The following is a 20,789-nucleotide window of genomic DNA, read 5'->3' as shown; positions in this document are numbered from 1 at the left end:
TGCTGCGTGTAATATTGGGGGTATGACGTTGTATAGTTTTGCTGGTATTGGCCTCGGAAGGGAAGATGTCCCTACTCTCGTCAAGAAGATCCGTCGAAACGCCAAGGCGAAAACCCGATGGCTCCGAACAAGGACTCTCATTATTGATGAAGTTTCTATGGTTGATGGTGACCTCTTCGATAAGCTTGCTCAAATAGCAAGAACTATCCGAAATGATGGTCGACCTTGGGGTGGGATTCAATTGGTCATAACAGGCGATTTCTTCCAGTTGCCTCCTGTCCCTGACGGAGGAAAAAAATATGCTAAATTCGCATTTGAAGCCGCGACGTGGAACACGTCTATAGATCACACCATTGGATTAACCCAGGTCTTCCGTCAAAGGGATCCTCGTAAGTTTGATATCACCAAGTGTTTATTTCGCTATTTGATTGGTTTGCTGACAGCATAACAGAATTTGCCAACATGTTGAACGAGATGCGTCTTGGCAGGATCAGCGAAGATACTGTTCGCACATTCAAGGAACTTTCACGCCCATTAAGTTTTGACGATGGTCTTGATGTTACTGAATTGTATTTCTGAGTCCCCTTAAAATGATGTATGATGATTTTCTAATTTTGCTTCCAGGTTCCCGACCCGTCAAGAAGTCGAAAGGTCTAACGAGTCCCGGTTGCGTAACTTGCCTGGAGCCGTATACCGTTACGAGGCCAATGACACAGGCGATCCTAATATTCGAGATAAGCTGCTTGCAAATATGATGGCTCCTAAAGCAATGGATCTAAAGAAAGACGCACAAGTTATGCTAATCAAGAACATGGATGACACACTAGTAAACGGCTCTCTCGGCAAGGTCATTGGGTTCATGAATGAAACTACTTTCGAGTTGTGGGGTGCGCGTAAAGAAGAGGTTGGGTCAGGAGACGAAACCGAGGCGGACCCGCGCTCTAAAAAGAAGATTCAGGCATTCAGTCGCGATGTTGAAAAGATAAAGGACAACAAAGAGTATCCTCTTGTTCGCTTTACTGCAACAGATGGAACTCACCGAATTCTTCTCTGCATCCCAGAGGACTGGAAGGTTGAATTGCCCACAGGCGAAGTTCAAGCGTCGCGCAAGCAATTACCTCTTATTTTAGCGTGGGCACTTTCTATCCACAAGGCTCAAGGTCAAACTCTAGAACGAGTAAAGGTTGACCTTGGCAAGGTGTTTGAGAAGGGACAAGCGTACGTTGCGCTAAGTCGAGCCGTGAGCAAGCAAGGTCTTCAAGTGTTGCGTTTCGACAAGAACAAAGTCATGGCTCACCCTCGGGTCATTCAATTCTACAACAAACTGTATAGCGCAGAATCAGCGGTGAAGACAAAGAAGCCAACTCCGATACCAGACTCTGCTTTTGGGAAATCGACGGGGCCTTCGAAAAAGAAGGATACGAACGTAATTGACTTCGACGATGAAGAGGAAGCAATGGCATCATATGGATAATCATGCATATATATTGGGGAATTCCGGCGATGTTCGGTTGGTATGCATTACTAATGGCTTTTTGAGAGGGTGAAGGGCGGAAGCTCTAGACACTCGGCTTAATGACTTGTTAGAGCCCTAATGGAATGAATCCAACATACCCATCCATATGAGAATTCTACCACCTATCACGGCGTCAGTGTTAGGCGGGTACTTGATATTGAAACCCTTACCAAGTAGCTATCTTAGAACATATCGAGTGAATAGGTAGCTATATCAAAAAGGATATTCTATAATATGCTATATACAATCCCTGCTGCTGTCTAATTGTTTTTAATATCTCCCTAGGCACTTGTGTTCGATGTTGTATATAAGGTAGGTACTTGGGTACATATAGGTGATCATGTAAAATGGTAGGCCCACATATTGCCCAGGTAGGAAATGGCTTTCCATGTGATTGGTGTTGTCATTATGGGTCATTCGGCGTACCTAGTTAGTATTTATCGATAAGCCCAGCAACCTTAAACTTCGCCGTCGTGTGCCTGCAGTAGCAACTAAAAAATACCTTAGAATCGTTACAATTCCAACTTTCTTCCACTTCCTTCACATCACGCCTTACGCCTGGTAACCCAGCTTCTTACCACCATCTTCCACTCTCAATTGGTCATAATTGAGGGTTAAAAAGATCATTTCTAGCCGCGTCCGACGACGATTCCTTCGAAAACGCCCTCTGCGCCTGACGTCGATGCGACCCGATGCGATAGACGCTCCACCGACTGTAGGGATATCGATTCCCATGTTCACATTGTGAATACATGTCATTTTCCCTTCGGCATCAAGCCTCCAGAACTCTCGTCATAGTCCCTACTACACCAAATCCGTGTTAGTCACGAACTTACTCTCGTTGCCATCTTCGGGAAACCAAGACAACATCGCGACCAACACTACTTCGCATCGTTAATATTTCCTAGCGGCCGTTATAACCGTCCATCCTCGAGGTTAGCTCCTTGCGCTAGCGACTATCTTCAACGACATCACCGATCCCGACCGAGACTCACTCTTGATTGCACCTACCTTCATAGTCAACTTCTAGGGGTACCACTCTACCTTGCGGTTTTAAACAACGGGCAGCAACCTCTGTCAAGAGTCATTTTTATGAGGTGCACCTGCTCTGGTATCGCGAACATCACACATGTGATCTCGCGTCTCCAAATAATTCCCCAGTACAACAGAGACACGAAATATCTTCGTTGTCCCCTTTACCCCGTGTGCCATTACACTTTGATGACTCTTACATCAATAGCTTATTTACAAAGTCATCGGTGCTGCCTCGTTTCTCATTTTCTCGTACTAGAGGACTTCGGGACAACCTATTATTTTAGAGCTAGTTAAACGAGCGAGAATGGAGGCACCTGTTTCCTTATCCCAGTGGTTGGGCAATCACTACATCATAATTCTCAAGGAGCCGGCTGGTCAACGTATTCAGGGGCTATTAAGTGGCCTCAGACCTGAGCAATATCTTACATTAGATCAAGGTAGGCTAAGCATAGATATTGCTGAAAAAAAGCAACTTCAAATGAGTATTAGCTGACGTAAAGTTAGCTATGGTGATAGGTACGAACCAATACTATGAACGACTAAATATCGCCGCGGATAACGTATCCGACATTGTACCACTCCAAACGGACCCTTTCCCAGTTACTGAACCCGCTTTCTCGACGCCTACTGCGGTACCTCAGCCGCCAACACGCCAGGCAGCGTTCCAAGACCCTGCTATACTGAGTCTCACTCCCAAATCGAAACCTACGTCACGACCCGACGTGCAGTTTCATGCGCAACCGAATACCGCAGAGAAACGAGATCCTCCGATAATACCTAACCCCGCCGACCACCTGACGTATTCCTCGCCCGATGAAATCACCGACGCGCCTACTTCTACTCTCAATGCGTCTATAGGTCAATTAAGGATCTCTCCTAGCGCTGAAACCGTGCGCGGATCCAAAGAGACGGTCGAACTAGCTTCTGCTACCACTAACGAACCGTCGAGTTCCAGAAAGGACCGCAATCGCGGAACACGGAGCCGGGGACGGCGCAAGAACAAAGCAGCGGATACCAATGGATCTCCATCGCAGTTAAGCAATAGGGGTGCAGGTTGGAGAGAAACCCCTATATTAGAGTCCACCCAATCGTTTCAACCATTCGCATCGCTCAAGAAAAGCCAGAAAAGTCGAGTTGAAGCAAACGCCGCAAACGGATGGGCTTCAGAGGACGTTACGGACGTGCAAGAAGCAGGCGATTTCGATTTCGAAGGAGGTCTTGCCAAATTTGATAAGCGAAGAATATTCGACGAGATGAAGGAGCAGGACAATATTGATGAAGCTGAACGTTTAGTATCTCACAACCGTCTCCCTCGACCAAAACCGGGAACCGCAGGTGGTAAGAACTTGCATTATACCGAAAACGTTTTGGATCTGCCTTCAACTTTGTTGAAGCCGAAAGAGACACCTAATGACTACTGGAAAAGTGAAGCCGATGATGAGATCCCTAAAGAAGTTGAGCCGCCAAGTGTTGTTGTAGAGGGTAGTGGTCGCAACTCTCGATTACGAGGAGAATCCCGGATGTCGATGGGCCGACGCTCGCAATCACGCAAAGCTAGTACAACTGCGAGTGTCGCTGGTTCAAGTCGAGTCAACTCTGGGGTGAGCATCTCTTTTATTATCATTTTTATTAGATACAATTTAACTAATTATCATTTTTCAATAGACTACAGCCTCGACTAGCGGCTTCTACGCCGTGGGTTCTAATCGTCGAATTGAAGCGATCCCTCATCTTCCGATGCAAACACTCGAGAATGTAGCACGTCATGAATTTGGCTTCACCGAAGACCTTATGGCTGAAAATGCTGCCCGTGGCATTGTAGAGGTTATTATGCGTGCTCTCGATGATCCCGCTGTCAAACTTCGCGCTGCTACAACTTCACCGCCGAGTACCACTACAGTCGTAGTCTTAGCAGGCAACCATAAATCAGGAGTCCGTGCTCTAGCAGCGGCACGTCACCTTCGGAACCGCAGTATTAACGTTCTCGTCTGCGTAGTCGGTATTGAACGCGAACGAGAGTTGTTAGAGGACGTCAGAAAGCAATCTAGACTCTTCCGAAACTTTGGTGGCGTAATCTTCAACAAATCGGAACTTTTTGAACACGTCAGTCAAGCTAGTAGCACCTTAGATACGACATCTCAAGGTTCCGTTACTCTAATTATCGACGCCCTCCTAGGACTAACGACACCATTTGAGGAGTTGCGGAAGTCAGACCAGGCCACTACGTATGAGTTGATGGAATGGTCGAACAGGAACGAGGCGTTCGTCATGGCGATCGATATGCCAAGCGGCATTGAGCCGCAATCCGGTAAGGTCAATGTCATTGATGGAGCCAAGCTCTACGTTCACCCTCGATACGTGGTCTCTCTTGGGGCGCCTAAAGTCGGTCTGCTGAAGGCTCTAGAGATGGGTGAAGACGACCAAGGAGATATTGTCATGGTCGAGCAATGGAAGTTATTCCTCGCGGACATTGGACTTGGACCTGTCATATGGCGAAAGGTGGCAACCAAGATCCGTCGAGGCATCGAGTTTGACGATAAATGGGTGCTGGAACTACGATTCGAGCATAAAGGAGACGATGATGCCGACGATTAACATATTCCCTTCGATACCCACTTGATTCGACCGGCAAAGGATACACTACATTTTAGCCAATAAATACGGGCTTTTTTTTTTTCATGACGAAACCATCAACACTATCAATGCTGCTCTGAATATCTGTCGACTCGCTTCCAAAACTCTACCGAGGGCAGGTTCGTGCTTGGGCTCCTCTTCAGGCTGCTGTCGGGTGGCCATTGAGCATGATGCTCGAGTCGAATATACGTGAACACCAACTACCTAAAAGTATCCACGAAACAAAACCCCCCTTCTCCCTTTCTTTTCATACTATCCGAATAGGGCCATAACAAATTACGAGTATTACGAGGGGCTGATGAAAAGCTTGCAATCGGTTTTTTTTGGTGATTTGATAGGCCAAAGTTGGCCAACACGCGGAAGGTCATTCAAATACCCCCGAGTCTTTTGCATTTCGATGGCGTTGGTTCGGTTCTATGGGCAGTAGACAGTGGGTTTGCGGAATGGCGACGCCTAGGGAAATGGTACTGTAAATAAACATTACTGTTGTCTATGGATGTAGTGGGATGGGTTGGCTTCGGAGAGAAGCACAATCTGGTGTGCAATGGATGATTGGTGGTGCTTGAGAAAGCCAAGACCATGAGCTTCCCCCAAAACCACGATACTACTTACGAATAAACTTCATTTAAAAATTGCTTGGCTTTACGATGACATATCACATTTTACGAAAATAAGTGTCTCAAAGGTATTGTTCAATGTTCACATGGAATCTCATGGATCGCCGTACATCGTAAGAAATTCTTAACTCCGAACCCGCTCGGGGCCTCTACCCGTGGGTGTGGAACGGACGATCCCTGCTAGTTCTGGACCAGGCTCTGTTGGTATCCAATAATATGACCAGATTTACTCAGCAAGTTCTGAATTGACAGGGGCAGCTTCAACATTGGCTACCTTTTTCTTATGCTGGATGGTGTCATGGGTGGCATGTTTCTTTCCTCTCGTACGGTTCGGATTGGTGTGTTCTAGACAGGACGATTGCGTATTTGTATCTGCATATGTATGTGCTGAGCTGTTAGTAACACTACACACCTCTGTCTACTTCCTCTATGGTGTGGTGGTGTGTACCTTCGTGAATAAAAGCTCCCCTCATTCCCGACACCCATCTCCGTCTCCTTTTTTACCTTTCGAGATGGCATCCCCCGCGAAAATCCAACCGCGGCGAAGTATACTCGATAGACCTATACTTATAGCTATACCTATTCTTATCGGATTGTTCCTCACTCGATCGCCGTTCTTCATGTCGGCTCCTACGGTAGATCTCGCTGCCGCGGACGGCAAGCCTTGGGCTGATGCCCCTATTAAGTTGGTTACGACGCCGCAGTTTGAGACTAAGAAGGTATTTTCTGTTTCTTTTTTACTCCGACTTTTTGAGCATAAGCTAATGTATCCGATTTTTGAAATCATATAGACCGACATATTCACCACCGGCGCAACCCACATGGCCCTCCTCCACAACGCTATCCTCCGCGGCTTCAACTCCGTCTACCAACAAGCCCCACACGTGCGCCCGGGCGACCGAGCTGATTTCGTCGGATACGCACTTACGTGGCATAAATTCGTCGCTACGCACCACGATGACGAAGAAACCGTTTTATTCCCCAAAGTCGCGGCGTTGCTTAACGACGAATCGGTATGGGAGGGCACGCATAAGGAACATGAAGCATTTTTAGGTGGATTGGCGAAACTTGAGAAATATTTAAGGAGTACGGAGGCAAAACCTAGTGAGCTGTTTGATGGGACGGAGTTAGTTAAGATCATGGATGGGTTTAAGGAATCGTTCGAGAACCATTTTCATAGCGAGATTAGCACGATTGCGGGATTGGCAGACCATGCGAATGCCCCGAAACCCGGGTCGCAGGAGGAGACGGATGCGTCGAATACGTTTCGTGCTTGGGGGAAGAATACGGTGACGAAAGCTGGTACGCTGGACGTTGTACCGTTCTTTTTACTGAATTTGGATGGCACGGCGGAGGAGGGCGCTTGGGCGAATTGGCCACCTATGCCTGCGCCTATTCGTTGGGGCTTGGTGAATATTGCGGGTGCCTGGCATGGTCGGTGGTGGAGGTTTAGTTCTTGTGCTGGGGGTAGGCCGAGGGAGCTATACGCTTTGAAATAAGTTACCCAGGTAGTTTTAATAGGTTGAGAGTGACGAGAAGGTGGTAATAGAAGCCGAAGGAGAAGGAAGTTATGATACCCAGATGACCATTTCAATATGTCTAAGGCATTATAAGATATGGAAGTTAGGACAATTTAGTCCGTTGAAAATTAATATAATCTTCACTCTAGTTTTAAACCCAGGTGTCAAAGAATTCACCAAAGTCGTTTGAATTTTATATCTAGGTGTCCCTGCTCCCATACAGTTCGCGCCCGAGACTTATCTACGCTGCTCCATTCACGTACTAGACCTCTATTTGAAGCATCATTAAACTTCGTCTAAATGATTACCTAGAAATATGATCTTTACATCCTACCTTGTCGGCGCGTAATTATTCCTGGAGTAGATTTACGGGATACACTAAGAGGTTAAAATGTAAAGGACGGGAGGCTCACCTAGTTAATTCCAGGTGCTGTCCCCTATTTCACCGTTTACCAGCTACTGATAGATGGATATTGTTCAATTCGTTCATATTGAACCGAATTATTCCCATCGACATTTACTCTGCAACTTGTTGCCTCTAGGCAGTATAGAAAGAGTAGGGCGACGCCAATAGTACCAGCAGAAGCACTAAGAGTTGGCATTGAATTTGCTTCGAGATAGCATATGATTGACTAGGAGATGAACCATAGTAAGCCCCTGGACAATAAAGGAACGCCAGAAACAGAATTTAAATTGAAAACCACCGCCGCAGCCAATATCCCAGTTATAACCTACACAAAATAGGCATATATCTTGTTTTATTAGGTACCTAGGTAGGCAAGCCTTATTGCAGAGTTTGCGATTCCCTTCGTCAAGTATATAATTCGTAGAACTCGTACCAGGGGGGTATAATCTGAGTCGTTTTCAGAACATATTCTTGGGTTTCGGGGCCTATCTATCATCCTACGTGTAGGTGCCAACCAGCCGCCCTATTATATCAAAGAGTCTGACAGGAACAGCAGCACCAATCACCGCTAGGTATCATCAGTTAGCACACATTCTATACAGGCGTTGCTGTTAACACACATACTATAAATTCTTGTTTTGCGTCATTCAATACCGTAACCGTAAATCTATCCCGTTTCAACTTCTCTAATGTCAATGCTCCCCACATCAGCGTTCTGAAGTCACATTCAACATACCTGCACAGAGTATTGGCCTGGATACCTGCTATCAAGCAATTCTTTCAATTGTCCCGAACTGATTTTCGATGCTGAGAAAGACAATGAGGTCCCTCCTTTCGATTCATTAAATGCTGATGACGAGTTCCCGTGGCATCCTGTTATCGATGCATTGGATGGTCGTAATTGTCCCATAGCAAAATTTTCTGATAAGGCCATGGTAAAGTATAACGTGACTACCTCGATCTCTTCGTCTGTCGAGTGGAAGGTCGAATCTCTGTCATTGGCCGATGGGTGTGCCTAAAGGACAACGTTGCGGCTCTTATATGCAAAGAGAGGTGGCGGAGTTAGGTAGGTCTAGGACGATAAAATGGGGCCTACCATGGCACAGTTTCCGTACTTCCGCGCGGGTTTCGGATACTCACTTGGGGTTGTTCCTCCATCATAAATATAATTTCAACCGCCCGACCTTCTTATAGAACTTCAAGAGGTTTTTCTGTACGGCTCTGGGGCCATACAAGATGTTGCCCATCGCCCTCCATACGTGTAGAATTTCCCTTCGACAATTTTGGTGCGCCTCACAACCTTGGAGTTTATGATCAACGAGCGCGATTTCAACCCAAGCCTGCGATATCATCGAAAAGGAAGTACGCAGAACATGCAGTGATTCGGTCTCAGTAAGCGGTGTCAGCCAAACATCCGACGCAAGGCACACTGAGCCATATGGAAATAGTCTTGCATATTACAGCTGAAAAAGAAAAATTAGAATAACCAATCATACGAAGACGCCAAGAACTGCTTCGTGGCAATATTTACCTCGGTGTCACCCCATGAGCAAGTACTGCCTACCTCAGTGGCTATGTCGTTTTATTGACTAGAAGTGGAAAAATTGATGCTGCCTTATGTGCCGTATACGATCGAGCGCATCGCTTATGTTTTCAATAACAAATCGTTAATACGATATGTGGCTTTCGGGCATATTAGGGGAGCCTCACCTATCTCACCGAGCAAAGAAAGCCTTGTACGGCTTCACAACGTTAGCCGGCGGTGATCCTTTCGGACAATGGTGTGAGGCATTATTGTACTGGATGTGATGGCCGGGAAAGGTGTTGCAACCAGTTAAGATAGTTTATAAAAGTCGATAAAACCCTGTCGCTGCCGCTTACTTACCAGGCCGGCTGCAAGTTAAGTTCACCGTTGTGACGCTGTGGCTTGCCAGCCTGCTTGCGGTTTGCATGGTGGTTCGCGTACCATCTCTGCTTAGCCTACAAGGCAATCTTTTTGCAATTGATATAATTGTAGGCAGACATGGCTAAGGTGAAGTGCTCGTCATTGAGGGAGCCTATTATCCTCTGCATAGGAGATGTAAGAAATACAAGACTGAGTGGGAGTGCTAAATCCCCCTCCCAATAAAGTGCCATTGCCCCTATTTTTACCTTTTACGCAGCCGTTTCTCCTTCCAAACATCCAACTCGCCTCGCCATACCCCTACCCCTTTCTACAACATAGAGTGCGCCTCTCCCCCAGACGAGCCGGGCTGCCAATAAGCCCCTTTGTTCATCTAGCACTAGTGAACGATAGGTGATTAGCTCCCTCTACCGTGCCCGATACTGAATCCTTAATCAAATCTTCGTACGCGCCCAAATCCACTACCCGCTCCATGACTATCGCGATGGAGAAACCACTCCGGATGTCTACGCGACTTAAGCTAGACGACCCAACCAGAGTCGAATGGGTCCACGATCGAGGAGAGAGCTTTTCTCGCTCGCCTATGCTTCAATCTAGAACCTCCAATAAAGTTTCTGGCGATGCTCACCCACTTTTGAAAAAAATACAACGGGAGCTCGACCACGCACATGTCAACAGCGGTCTTGACTCCACCAAGGCCTATATTCCTAGGAGCGAACTCCCTCGGATCCTCACTCCGGAAAGGGTCCGGACTATCTTGGACCTTCCGGGCCTCAGTCATCACTGGGACAAGGATAGATTAGCAGCATACATCTGTTTCGGTACAGCAGACTCCAGCCCTTGCTTGAAATTATTGGCCGTCCTTATTGGCATCGGTATAGTATCAGATCTTTTGGAATTCATCAACGAAGGCGTAGACGACAAATGCCTCCCTATGGTAGTAGAGGAATCTATACAAGGGATGCCACTCTACTGCGAACGTCACCAGAAACAGCATGACATTGTTAACAAGGACCGTCGACTTTCAGAGCTAAGAGAATTCGCACAGTGGTCTTACGCCTTGGTTGCCCCGTACCTTAGGTGCGGTGAAAAGAGACACTTGCATTACGTTCTAGACACCAGGGATGTCTTCCCCGCGACAGCCATTCAGAAAGTGCAAAACAGCGAGACTGCCGGATTGGAACGAGGGATTGCAACAAACATGGTGCCACCCATAATTAATGCGTATGGGGGATTCAGTGAGGTGTACCGAGTCGGATTGGATATGAGTCATTATGATTTCGGAAATGTTGGGGTACGTTGTCCAAAAAAGAAAAATCGCATCGCGAATGTAGCTGACCCGTCGCTTTTCCAGATGCGCCATCCCCTTGGGTTCTTTGCGCTGAAGAAACTCACTTCCCACAATCGCGAGAATTTCAACTTAGAACTTTCATCCTTGCTCTTCTCTAGAGATAACGCTACTTCCGACAAAGCTAACAGGCACTTGATCCAGCTCTTAGCAACCTTCGAAGTGGTGGATCGTTCGACCGGAAATTCGACCTTCTACCTCCTTTTTGATTGGGCCGAAGGGAACCTAAGTGATTTCTGGAGGACGAACGAACGTTTAGTTGGGAATATGAACCACTGCAAATGGATGGCAGAGCAATTTCACGAAATTAGTCTGGCCCTGCAGTGTGTACACAATGAACGGCTAGAGACCTTAAAGACCATCGACCAAGATACGCTTGAAAAAGGCCTGAACGGACGAGATATAGACGTCAACGACCTATATGGGCGGCACGGCGATATAAAACCAGACAACTTCCTTTGGTTCCGTCCGAAAGCGTCTTTAAACCACTTAGCCTTATCCGATTTCGGGCTAGGAAGACTGCACACCCAAGTATCGCGATCGAAGCAAAATCCTAGAGATCTCACCTGGACAGCCACCTACAGAGCACCAGAATTCGATTTGCCGGATGGCATGATTTCGCGTGCATCTGACATCTTCAGTCTTGGGTGTGTCTTCTTAGAACACATCTCGTGGTTCTTATTAGGCATCCACAGCGTAGAAAATGACTTTTCGGAGCAACGGTCAGCTAAGGACATCCATGATTTCCTTTCAGACACTTTTTTTAGTATTGAGCAAGGAAAAGGGAACCACCGTCCAATTCTAAAGTCGAGTGTCAGAGGTTGGATATCAGAGCTTCAGCGGCACAAGAAATGCAGCTGGTACCTCCACCAACTGCTCGAGATAATAAGAGACAAGATGTTGGAACCAGATCGTGAAAAAAGGATTAACGTCCTACAGCTCATTAGGGACATGGAGAAACTCCGAAAAACATGCGAAAGGACCCCAAGTTTCTATTTGAAGGCGAAGCAAGAGGAGTAGTCTTTGCTAAAGCAATTTGGTGGTAATTTAAACTCAACTCCGTGAACAAAAGGCGGGTTCACGGAGGGGACAGGCGTGTCTCTTGACGTATATAGATTACGTCGGCGTTAGAGGATTGATTGATTTGATACCCAGGCTCATATTCTTTCTGTAAGTCCTAGTGGTGCCTCCATCAAATAATAACCATGCTGACGCTCAAACCAGTGCGAATTTCGTGGTAGTTATCCCTATCCTTCATCGATTTTCTCGACTTCAACCATTGTAGTGGGAATGGATTGTATTCTCTATTTCGACTATTTGAGCCTATATAGTTGGAGGAAATTAGTACCATCCGCGATCAGGATGATAGGTTACTGTACCCGTTGCGGTTGTTCTGGTAATTGCAGAATATATCGGTTGGCTCTAACCTGTAAAGCGGATGAGTCGATGCGCTGTCTCAGCGATTAGAATAAAAGTTGCTTGCCTTTACCCTATATTTCCCTTTTCCATACATGCTATCAAGAGAACTCTTGAGTTTTAATGGGTCATTGTATTTCGTCTTCAATACGATATCGTGCCATGGTTGTTGTTGTCCTAATGCCGCCTGCGACTTAATCATCCTTGGTTTAAGAAAACAATGTTAAACTTGCGCAGGGCCCAGCGACAGCCTGTATTAGAAATTTCCCAGTATAACAGACCAAATTTGGTGAAGACCGAAATAACTCTGATGTTCAAGGAGGAAGAGGAGGCAATTTTGCAATGGACGGTAGACGATCGGGATTTCTTACCACATCCGACCAACAGCAGAGCGTCAGGTGAGGTATTACTGCATATCTACTGCATACCTAGGTACTGTGTACATGTGAGACTATTTAACTAACCAATTTCCATGCTAAGCGAAAATGTAGGGTACATCGGGAGATTAGGTACCTCCCTTGCTGCCGCGAAAACCCGCACAGAAAATACCAATCGGGTGTTGCATGATGCAGGCAAAGCCGGGCGTCGGGCACGGACGCCTAAAATGGCGGGTACAAGGCTTTCTAGGAACGCCTTACTTACAGCAAGGAAGCAAGATGTCACCCTCCAGAGGGAGATCTTTCGAGATTTGTCAAGCCTTCTTTTGGCTAGCTTATTTGAATCCTTTGAATTTTCTAGAAGCCTCAGGTGAAGTGCGGGCTATTAACATTTGGAGGCCCATGCACCCAAAGTTATGGACTGGCCCATAGAAGATACACCCTGGACCTATCACGATTTGAAGATATTCGGGTTTGAAGAACGCTTTACTGTGGCGCTTCGAAAGCTACAATCTGATGAGGTAAGTGCAGCGTCCCCCATCGTTCGCTTTCATGTACTAATCAGATTAAATGCCAGGCATTAATAAGAAAGGTGCTTTTAGACAAGAACGATTGGGAGAATTGGTTTCATGATGTATGGCGACTATCCGTGGAACCACATTCGGGGGCTAATCAAGAAATGCAGATACCGAGCGCCACTTCTAAGAAAGCAGGGCTTCACATTGTGTAGGAGCAATACCAATTACTTAATTATATGTGGCTACTAATTATCACTTAACTAGACTTTGTAGTAGAGCCTCGCCCATCTTCGAAGGACATGTACCGATTTCGTATATCTCGATGCCTAGGGATACATGGGGAAGGCTTACGGGGTCGTTTCATGTCCATCGATGCATTACGCGAACGATAACTCGAGAGGTTTCTTGTTTCGCGTCGTCTTACGAGAACGAGGATGACTGGACCAAGTCGAAGATAAGTGAGTATTTGATCGCCGCCTTATATTGAATGGCCTTCTGTCTAACCTACGTTTGAAGGTTTTACCGCTCGGATGTCATCATCACTCCCAGGAGACCTTGCGTTATCACTTACCTATATTCCGAGCACGGACTCAACATTCGCCGTCATGTTTGGATGCGACAATAGTCATTTGCGGGAAATCGAAAATCGTGTCCGGGCAGCGACAGAAAGCATCAACTATCCACTACTAATGATTGGAATATTTGCCGAATTGGAACGGGGAAGGCTAGTAGCCATGGCAGACCAACTCTTCGATGGTTTTGCCCTAACGTCCGAGCATCTCGAAGGCAAGTCATGGGATCCGACGAGGGATATGAACGACAAGAAGGCCCAAGAAAATCTTTCTCTCTGCCTGAGGAGTCGAACGATCGCAGACAACATCCGGGCGGTGAAGCGCCAAGTCTTGAAGCTTATGACCGAAATAGATGAGTTTGGGGACTTCGTTTCTCGGCAGGATGATGAGAGAGCGCGCCGGTTCAAAAAGGCGGGGTCTCAGATGAAGAAACGATTACGAGACATTATGAATGAGTACGATGGCAAGATAGATGAATGTGATATGATGGTGGGCAATACTACCCTAGCTATGCAGACAGTAGGTCATCCCTACCCCTTTCCCTAAAGCCCTAGAATACTAAGAATTGTTAGGTGTGGAATCAATTTGCAAGGTATGATTCGGGTATCAATACTCAGATTGCACGTGCCAACACCAATATCGCGCTTGAAACCAAACGAGATGGTGTCCAGATGAGATCAATCGCGCTGCTAACGATGGTCTATCTGCCCTTTTCCAGCGTTGCAGTAAGTAGCTACAGGGTGTCTCACAACATAAGCTAAATTTGAATAGTCCATATTCTCGATGAACATGTTTGATTGGAGTGCTCAAGATGGAGGCTCGGTGGTATCCAAGTATATATGGGTTTTCGCCGTGTTTGCTGTAGGGCTGAGTGCTATCACTCTCTTTGCATGGTATTACATTACGTACCGACATAAAAAAACGCCTAAAAAGGATACTTCAGAGATCTCAGTTTGATTAACGACGTGCTCCGACCTCACTCACGATACCACGAAAAACCACGAAATGTTACGATTATGACTTCCTATACGTTATGTTTTCTTAGTTCGTCCCGGACTCATTACGCAGATATATAACTGAATGCATAATGTAAATTTACTTCATGGATTACGGGAGGGTTTCTGGAGATGAGAAGACGGATTTTGTCTTGCCAGGCAGAGAAAGAAGGAAAGAAAAGAAGGAAAAAAAAGCAGCCAGTTATGCGAAGGCTCATATAATGTACCGTTTGATACTGTTACCTTGGACCGTACTTATCGTACTTTTTGACGTCTTTCTGCCAAGAAAATGAAAATACGACAGATCATATTCCTTGGTCGCCTCTCGTTTTTATTTCCATAACAGGATCTATCATTGGTAAGTTGGCAATCTGTTGGTACGAAATATTGGCCGACGGTGTTCACACGGAAGTATATCCCAGTACGTGTTGGTAATTCACGCACGGCGAACGAACGATATTTAGAGTATTTGAGGTTCAATATTTTGTCTTTGGTTGCTCCTGTAGGATCAGTGCTACCTCGCTAGAGAGGAGGGATTTCAGCTCTACTAAAACATGCTGGCAATTGAAATGAGGGGGCCTCCCATTGCGGATTGGCGGGAAAAGAAAATTCAGAGGAAAGCCATCTTTCTATTTGCGACCGGTGGATAGTTATGTAGGTACATATTTGTCTAGGCACTTGCGCTATGGCAGACAGCAAAGAAGACGAATTAAGAACCCTTCGACGGCTTGCTAAGAATTATGGTATCCGTTTCAAGAGGCCAGCCGATAAGTGGCCTGATGCTCATAGTGGTCGTTTTCGCGATGTCTTAGAGTTAGGGAATAGGAATTTCAGCACTTATTCCGAGAATGTCACCGTCAGATCATCACAAGAGCCGTGGACGCGACAGATTAAATCCCGAACCCGATGGCTAGTAAGTCGAGCCTGCGACTTAGCCATGAACGTCCAGCCAAAAGAGAGCGGATGGCGGTTGGGGCTCGAGAACGATGTCATGCATAGGTTCTTGGTGGAGGTTGCATGGTATGATTATGTCTTCGTTTGAATACAGAACGGTCGTCTGACTTACATTTACATGAAGTCCCAATTGCCGGGCTCGCATTTGGCGGTCAGAAATCGAAGCATCCAATTCTAAACCGGGTAGTAAATGGGTACAAGCACTAGAAGAGCGCAGGAAAAATCGCAGGCCGTGTCAATGTCCTCCTGAGACCCGTCCTCAGGATTAGTATGATCACCTATCCCTCTTCCGCTTAGACACAATGCTTACAGTAGTGATAGCTATGAAATAGGCACTAGTCAACTCTTTGACGATCGCGTGGAAGAGATCGTAATACTCGATAGCGCACTCCAAGACTTACCCAAGAAAAAACTACCCGATCGTACCTTTGGATTGAAATCCACAGAAAAAGTAGATCAACTCCTCATGAGACTATCGACTCAAGCCACCACCATCGCTGAAGTCTTAGAGGTTACTCCGTTCAAGTCGGCGCTGAATCCGCCCATCTTCCCTTTCCTCATCCTCGAAGCCAAAGCCGATTCTAGCAAGAACGGTTTCCATGATATCCAGACGCAGACTGCCTTCCCTATCTGGAAGTTCTTAACACTTCAGAGGGAACTACAATTGAAGACACGGAGTGCCGCGGAAGAGCCCTTGGTCTGGTTTCTCGCAAACAGAGGAAGTGAATGGAAGGTCTACGGCTGCTACGTAGATGGGGGAGATACACCTCGACATGTAAGTATCTTAGTTTGAATTCACTGCATGGGTGTCTATACCGAAGTATTCACAGCAGAACAGAATATTCACCCTCTGTGGGGTGGCGACCTGATGACCCATGATGGAGCCCTACAGCTCATACTGATTATTGATTACATCGCGGATTGGGCAAGGGATATTTATCGGCCTTCTATTTTGAGAGGACTGAAGAGCTTAGCAACTGGGAAAGACTATGACGAAGTCAGTTTAGACCTCGAAAGTAACGTTTATTCGATACGGGATAGGATCTCCGATTGGATCCGTCCACCAACGAGCACCGCCAATTTTGCAGAACGTAGGGAGTCAATTATTGAGGAGTCCCAACAGCAACCAGACGCTCCTTCTCCTCAAGTCGAGCATATGACCAATTTACGTATGGTAGGAAGGATTGAATACCTTTTCGAATGCGTAAATTTCACTGAACAGAGTATGGCAACCCTATTAAACGACAAAGTTGCCGGTGACTTATACATGAGATTACTCAGCTCTGGCAAGTTAATCGCTATCACCCAGGACGCTCTAGATCAAATCGAGTTTATGTGGACTGGGAAGGGACACAATCACGATTCACTTGGATCTATGGAGATTGACACTGAATTTTACGTCGTTTTCCTACATGATGCCTTTTTTAAATACCCCGAAATAGTTAAGGAACTCATCTCCGTTGCCTTCTCGAAGCATATTTTTACCTGCCTGCAGCAATCGGCTCTTTTGAAGGGTTTAAGTCACCTAGCAAACCCACCAAAGGCACACCCGATTATGTCACTGTACAATAAAATTGATATCCTGAAAAACCTGGAGTATCCGACCGGTATTGTTTCACTGCATCCAGGGGAAGAAAAAGGTCCAGAGTCCTCCACCTCCCCTCTTGGATCATACTCAAAGCACCCGGATGCTAGAAAGATTCGGACCTTCATCAACTACGCCCGTTCTCGGGCTCCAGAATCCGTGAGAAAAAGCCGCTGCATGGATCTTACAGTGTCGCTGCAATACGATTGTCCGACCGTTTATAAAGTCGTGGATGGTTGCAGGGAGGCATTGAAGCTCTATCCTCAACCTCCTGAATAGATAGTGCACATAGAACAAGTCTACTATAAGCTAATATGTAATAACATCAAGCAATTCACGGAACATGAAGTCTATTGCTATTACGTAAATAATATCTGACAAGAAGTTCTCACTCTGAGTGATATCGCCAGACCTAGCCAAATTCAAAATTATACGGTATGAATGTCGCCGACAAAGGAAAGGAGAGTACAGCCGGCAAAGCGGCGTGAAGATGCGATAGCATAATATGGGTGTGGCTCTCGGGTTTATTACACTCCTTCCCTGTTAAACCATAAACAAATTCCAACCCCCTTTTACAACTAATGATTCGTGAAAACTCGTCGTTACATTTCGTCATGTTCGTATCGCTTTTCCTTTTGGAGTGTGTTTAAGTGTCACTAGAAGAAATAATCAGTCATAGTTCAAGTAATTGGGAAAAATGAGTTAGGGAATAACGTACAGCAATGCCAATGTCAAGTCACCGTGAATACGAGCCTTGAGGGTAACTTCGACCTCGAGGTTGAGATCGAGACGAAGTCGGAGGGTATCGGACTTGCTATCATCCCCTCCTCCTTGCTGCTGCTGCTGCTGCTGTATCTGTTGTTGCTGTTGCTGTTGCTGCATCATTTGCTGCTGTTGTCTCTGCTGAAGCATCTGTTGATCCTCTTGTGGCTGAAGGGGCTGGACGGATCCAGGGCGACGACGGTTGCGACGGCGCGTGCGGGGTGGTCGCGATGCCTCAGACATCTGGTCTGAGCTGTCTGAGTGATCGGTTTCTTGAGTCGCAGTCTGTTGCCTCTCAGGCTGAGGCTGCTGTTGCTGCTGTTGCTCGTCACCGCTGGAAGACATTGTGTCTTAGGTATGATGTAAAGCTCGACTAGAAATTGATGACTGAATAGTTACTAGGTAAATCTAAGTTTTCTTTTGGATAAGCCACAGGAGTCAGAAAAGAATATGACAGTAAGATAAAATACACTAAAGTCTAGACATGAGTCGGGGGCGCTTCTAATACTTATCTACACCGAGACGCGTGGCTGAAAACTTGAAAATGTCAAGCTTTCTAGCCCTTACGTTACTTATGTTAATCGTCGATGACAGCTTAGATTCCAACGTCACCATCCCGATGTACCCCTTAAATCCTGAACAGTTGATGAAAGGGATTAAAAGAAGACGATATACATATGGGCTGGGACTAAATCCTGATTTTAAGGCACTTACATCATGAGGCGACGCAGGTGTGTCGGCCATCCCTGACAGACTTCTCTACTCTGACCAATAAGAGACCTTGCTGTAAGCCCTATGCGGTAAGTTGACGTCGGAGTCCCCACCCATCTAGTTCCACAATACGAACTTACTATGTATAACTCCACCAACTCTTAAAAGAAAGCCAGGATCTAGAACTTGTTCTTGTGGCAGTGTGGCTGTTTGATCCATGATATTTACGGTCAATTGTCATCAGACTTAAGTCTTGAGGATTATAGTTAAAGGACCTTCCAAAAAGAAGGCGATATTATGGCAAGGTAATTGGTTTTAACACCCCCCTCTACGTCCCCCTTTTAAGCACCCGAGAAGATGGTTCGGAAATCCGATAGTCCCGGTGTAAATTGCGAGTTTCACAAGTGTGGCTTCACCCGACAGTGCATATGCAGGCAATTATTGATCATGCGGGATATCACCGAAGAATCGATTCGATTAACTCCTAGTTAAGCTTAGCTGCCGCTCGTTACTATCCGAACTCTGGCTAGGTCCCAGCTTCGAACCGTGCACCCCAGCTAGATGAATCACCCTTCTTTATCAGCTATGGGAGATTGAGCTTTGGCGCCCTATGATGCACTTGTGGTTGGAGGGTGTGGGTCAAAATCGACGCATTGCCACTTCCATTGTGCTGGTTGAGAACACCATTGACAAGTCCCCGAACAGTCGTCGTCTATCCAACATTGCTTGCCACACAAGTCATTTTGACGGCTAAAGAGGGTCGGTGACTAAGGTTTTCATAGGATACGTTAAGTTTCATTCTACTAGGAGGGAGTCTGGTATGGAAATTTCACTTACTGCAAATGTCACCCTAAGGCTTGCGGCGAGGATGGTCGTAACGAAGGTAGGTGAGATGTTCATTTTATCCATTTGACAGTCGTCACTTCATAATCAAGTGCTATGTCATGAATTCATGTTGTATTTAAAAAATCCCCCAATTTATACTCTTCTTTCAAGCTCCCATTGCCATGAAGGATGGGGTAATTACACTGATACCTGGTAACGTTGCACAACTGAACTAGGGACTTAGAGGTCACATAGTGGAGCCGTAGGTCTGTTACCATAACTCCCACGGGTGGTAACATCTGTTACGCCTACCTCATCCTTCAGATTTATTTCGCTTTATTTATACTCCCAGCAATGGTTCATGATGAAGGTAAAAAGATGTTATACCCGGCCATATAGTATAAAATATATAAATACCTATGAAACCTCACTACCTGGGTGGGTAAGTATCTGGGTTACTGATTCTCTTCTGCACCTTCTACACAATTCGAAACCCCTTATTTATTAAATCCCGACATTATCAGAGTTACTGCTTATAATATATATTATTCCTTCTTTTTCTAGTGGTGATTTCTGGGGGTTAGAAAACTGGATGTAATGAAAAGCTCTTTTCCAGAAGTATCGACGCTCAAGGTACTGTATTCGGTCGCGGCCTTCGACTTCTAGAAATACGATAATGTTAACAAAACGATTATATAGACTCGTCATATTATAAGTTGCATTATGTTCGACTTACCCACCACAGCTTCGTCTACTGATTGGGGACCCCACCATTCATTGACCACTACAGACTCTTATTACCTACCTAGGTAGGTACGCCGGGGGTATAGGCTGATCGTTCCATCGCTCCAATGGTATCCCGTCGGGATACCGCTGCGCATTCCAACCGAGCGGACCTCTATTATGATACATCATCCATGTCCGACGGTCGTCCGCTCCTCGCTCGGCGGTCGTCTTCGGTCGTTGCTGCTTTCCGCGGTGTCGCATGACGAGACAACATATCAAGATTAATATTATCCCTATGACGATGGCTACCACCGCTACGATGCCTGCGAGTGTTCCGGGGTGGTCGAACGTGCCGGTATCGTAACCGTC

The 20,789-nt window shown here is 46.2% G+C and overlaps 8 protein-coding genes across 8 annotated transcripts; 5 read left to right on the top strand and 3 right to left on the bottom strand.

The window, feature by feature from the left end:
- Window positions 1-2,565: 2,565 nt before the first annotated feature.
- On the top strand, window positions 2,566-5,350 carry F4822DRAFT_2667 (YjeF N-terminal domain-like protein). The gene is made up of 3 exons (XM_051454641.1): window positions 2,566-2,988; window positions 3,056-4,152; window positions 4,217-5,350. Exons 1-3 carry the CDS (start codon window positions 2,856-2,858, stop codon window positions 5,144-5,146), a joined length of 2,160 nt encoding a protein of 719 aa, XP_051318947.1. The 5' UTR covers window positions 2,566-2,855; the 3' UTR covers window positions 5,147-5,350.
- Window positions 5,351-6,314: 964 nt separating this feature from the next.
- On the top strand, window positions 6,315-7,301 carry F4822DRAFT_423634 (uncharacterized protein; the record flags this gene model as incomplete). The annotated part of the gene is made up of 2 exons (XM_051460011.1): window positions 6,315-6,521; window positions 6,594-7,301. 2 exons carry the CDS (start codon window positions 6,315-6,317, stop codon window positions 7,299-7,301), a joined length of 915 nt encoding a protein of 304 aa, XP_051318946.1.
- A 2,814-nt stretch (window positions 7,302-10,115) lies between these two features.
- Window positions 10,116-11,999, top strand: F4822DRAFT_423633 (protein kinase; the record flags this gene model as incomplete). Its single annotated transcript, XM_051460010.1, has 2 exons — window positions 10,116-10,925; window positions 10,986-11,999. 2 exons carry the CDS (start codon window positions 10,116-10,118, stop codon window positions 11,997-11,999), a joined length of 1,824 nt encoding a protein of 607 aa, XP_051318945.1.
- On the bottom strand, window positions 11,738-12,799 carry F4822DRAFT_383740 (uncharacterized protein). The gene is made up of 3 exons (XM_051456465.1): window positions 12,463-12,799; window positions 12,359-12,406; window positions 11,738-12,302 (listed from the first exon to the last, which is right to left on the bottom strand). Exons 1-3 carry the CDS (start codon window positions 12,595-12,597, stop codon window positions 12,252-12,254), a joined length of 234 nt encoding a protein of 77 aa, XP_051318944.1. The 5' UTR covers window positions 12,598-12,799; the 3' UTR covers window positions 11,738-12,251.
- Window positions 12,800-13,188: 389 nt separating this feature from the next.
- F4822DRAFT_423632 (uncharacterized protein) lies at window positions 13,189-14,819 on the top strand (the record flags this gene model as incomplete). Its single annotated transcript, XM_051460009.1, has 6 exons — window positions 13,189-13,293; window positions 13,350-13,498; window positions 13,555-13,748; window positions 13,807-14,381; window positions 14,435-14,587; window positions 14,634-14,819. The coding sequence occupies 6 exons, from the start codon at window positions 13,189-13,191 to the stop codon at window positions 14,817-14,819; spliced, it is 1,362 nt and encodes a 453-aa protein (XP_051318943.1).
- Window positions 14,820-15,542: 723 nt separating this feature from the next.
- F4822DRAFT_423631 (uncharacterized protein) lies at window positions 15,543-17,675 on the top strand (the record flags this gene model as incomplete). Its single annotated transcript, XM_051460008.1, has 4 exons — window positions 15,543-15,877; window positions 15,936-16,079; window positions 16,133-16,586; window positions 16,650-17,675. 4 exons carry the CDS (start codon window positions 15,543-15,545, stop codon window positions 17,673-17,675), a joined length of 1,959 nt encoding a protein of 652 aa, XP_051318942.1.
- Window positions 17,676-17,743: 68 nt separating this feature from the next.
- Window positions 17,744-18,827, bottom strand: F4822DRAFT_383733 (uncharacterized protein). Its single transcript, XM_051456464.1, has 2 exons — window positions 18,115-18,827; window positions 17,744-18,052 (listed from the first exon to the last, which is right to left on the bottom strand). The coding sequence occupies exons 1-2, from the start codon at window positions 18,501-18,503 to the stop codon at window positions 18,043-18,045; spliced, it is 399 nt and encodes a 132-aa protein (XP_051318941.1). The 5' UTR covers window positions 18,504-18,827; the 3' UTR covers window positions 17,744-18,042.
- Window positions 18,828-19,028: 201 nt separating this feature from the next.
- F4822DRAFT_383732 (uncharacterized protein) lies at window positions 19,029-19,898 on the bottom strand. The gene is made up of 3 exons (XM_051456463.1): window positions 19,707-19,898; window positions 19,363-19,636; window positions 19,029-19,174 (listed from the first exon to the last, which is right to left on the bottom strand). The coding sequence occupies exons 1-2, from the start codon at window positions 19,776-19,778 to the stop codon at window positions 19,478-19,480; spliced, it is 231 nt and encodes a 76-aa protein (XP_051318940.1). The 5' UTR covers window positions 19,779-19,898; the 3' UTR covers window positions 19,029-19,174; window positions 19,363-19,477.
- Window positions 19,899-20,789: the final 891 nt, after the last annotated feature.

Source organism: Hypoxylon trugodes, assembly GCF_022578975.1.
Source record: "Hypoxylon trugodes strain CBS 135444 unplaced genomic scaffold F4822scaffold_1, whole genome shotgun sequence".
Taxonomy (NCBI): Eukaryota; Fungi; Ascomycota; class Sordariomycetes; order Xylariales; family Hypoxylaceae; genus Hypoxylon; species Hypoxylon trugodes.
Note: the sequence above shows the minus strand (reverse complement) of the source record. Positions and strands in the feature narration are given on the sequence as shown.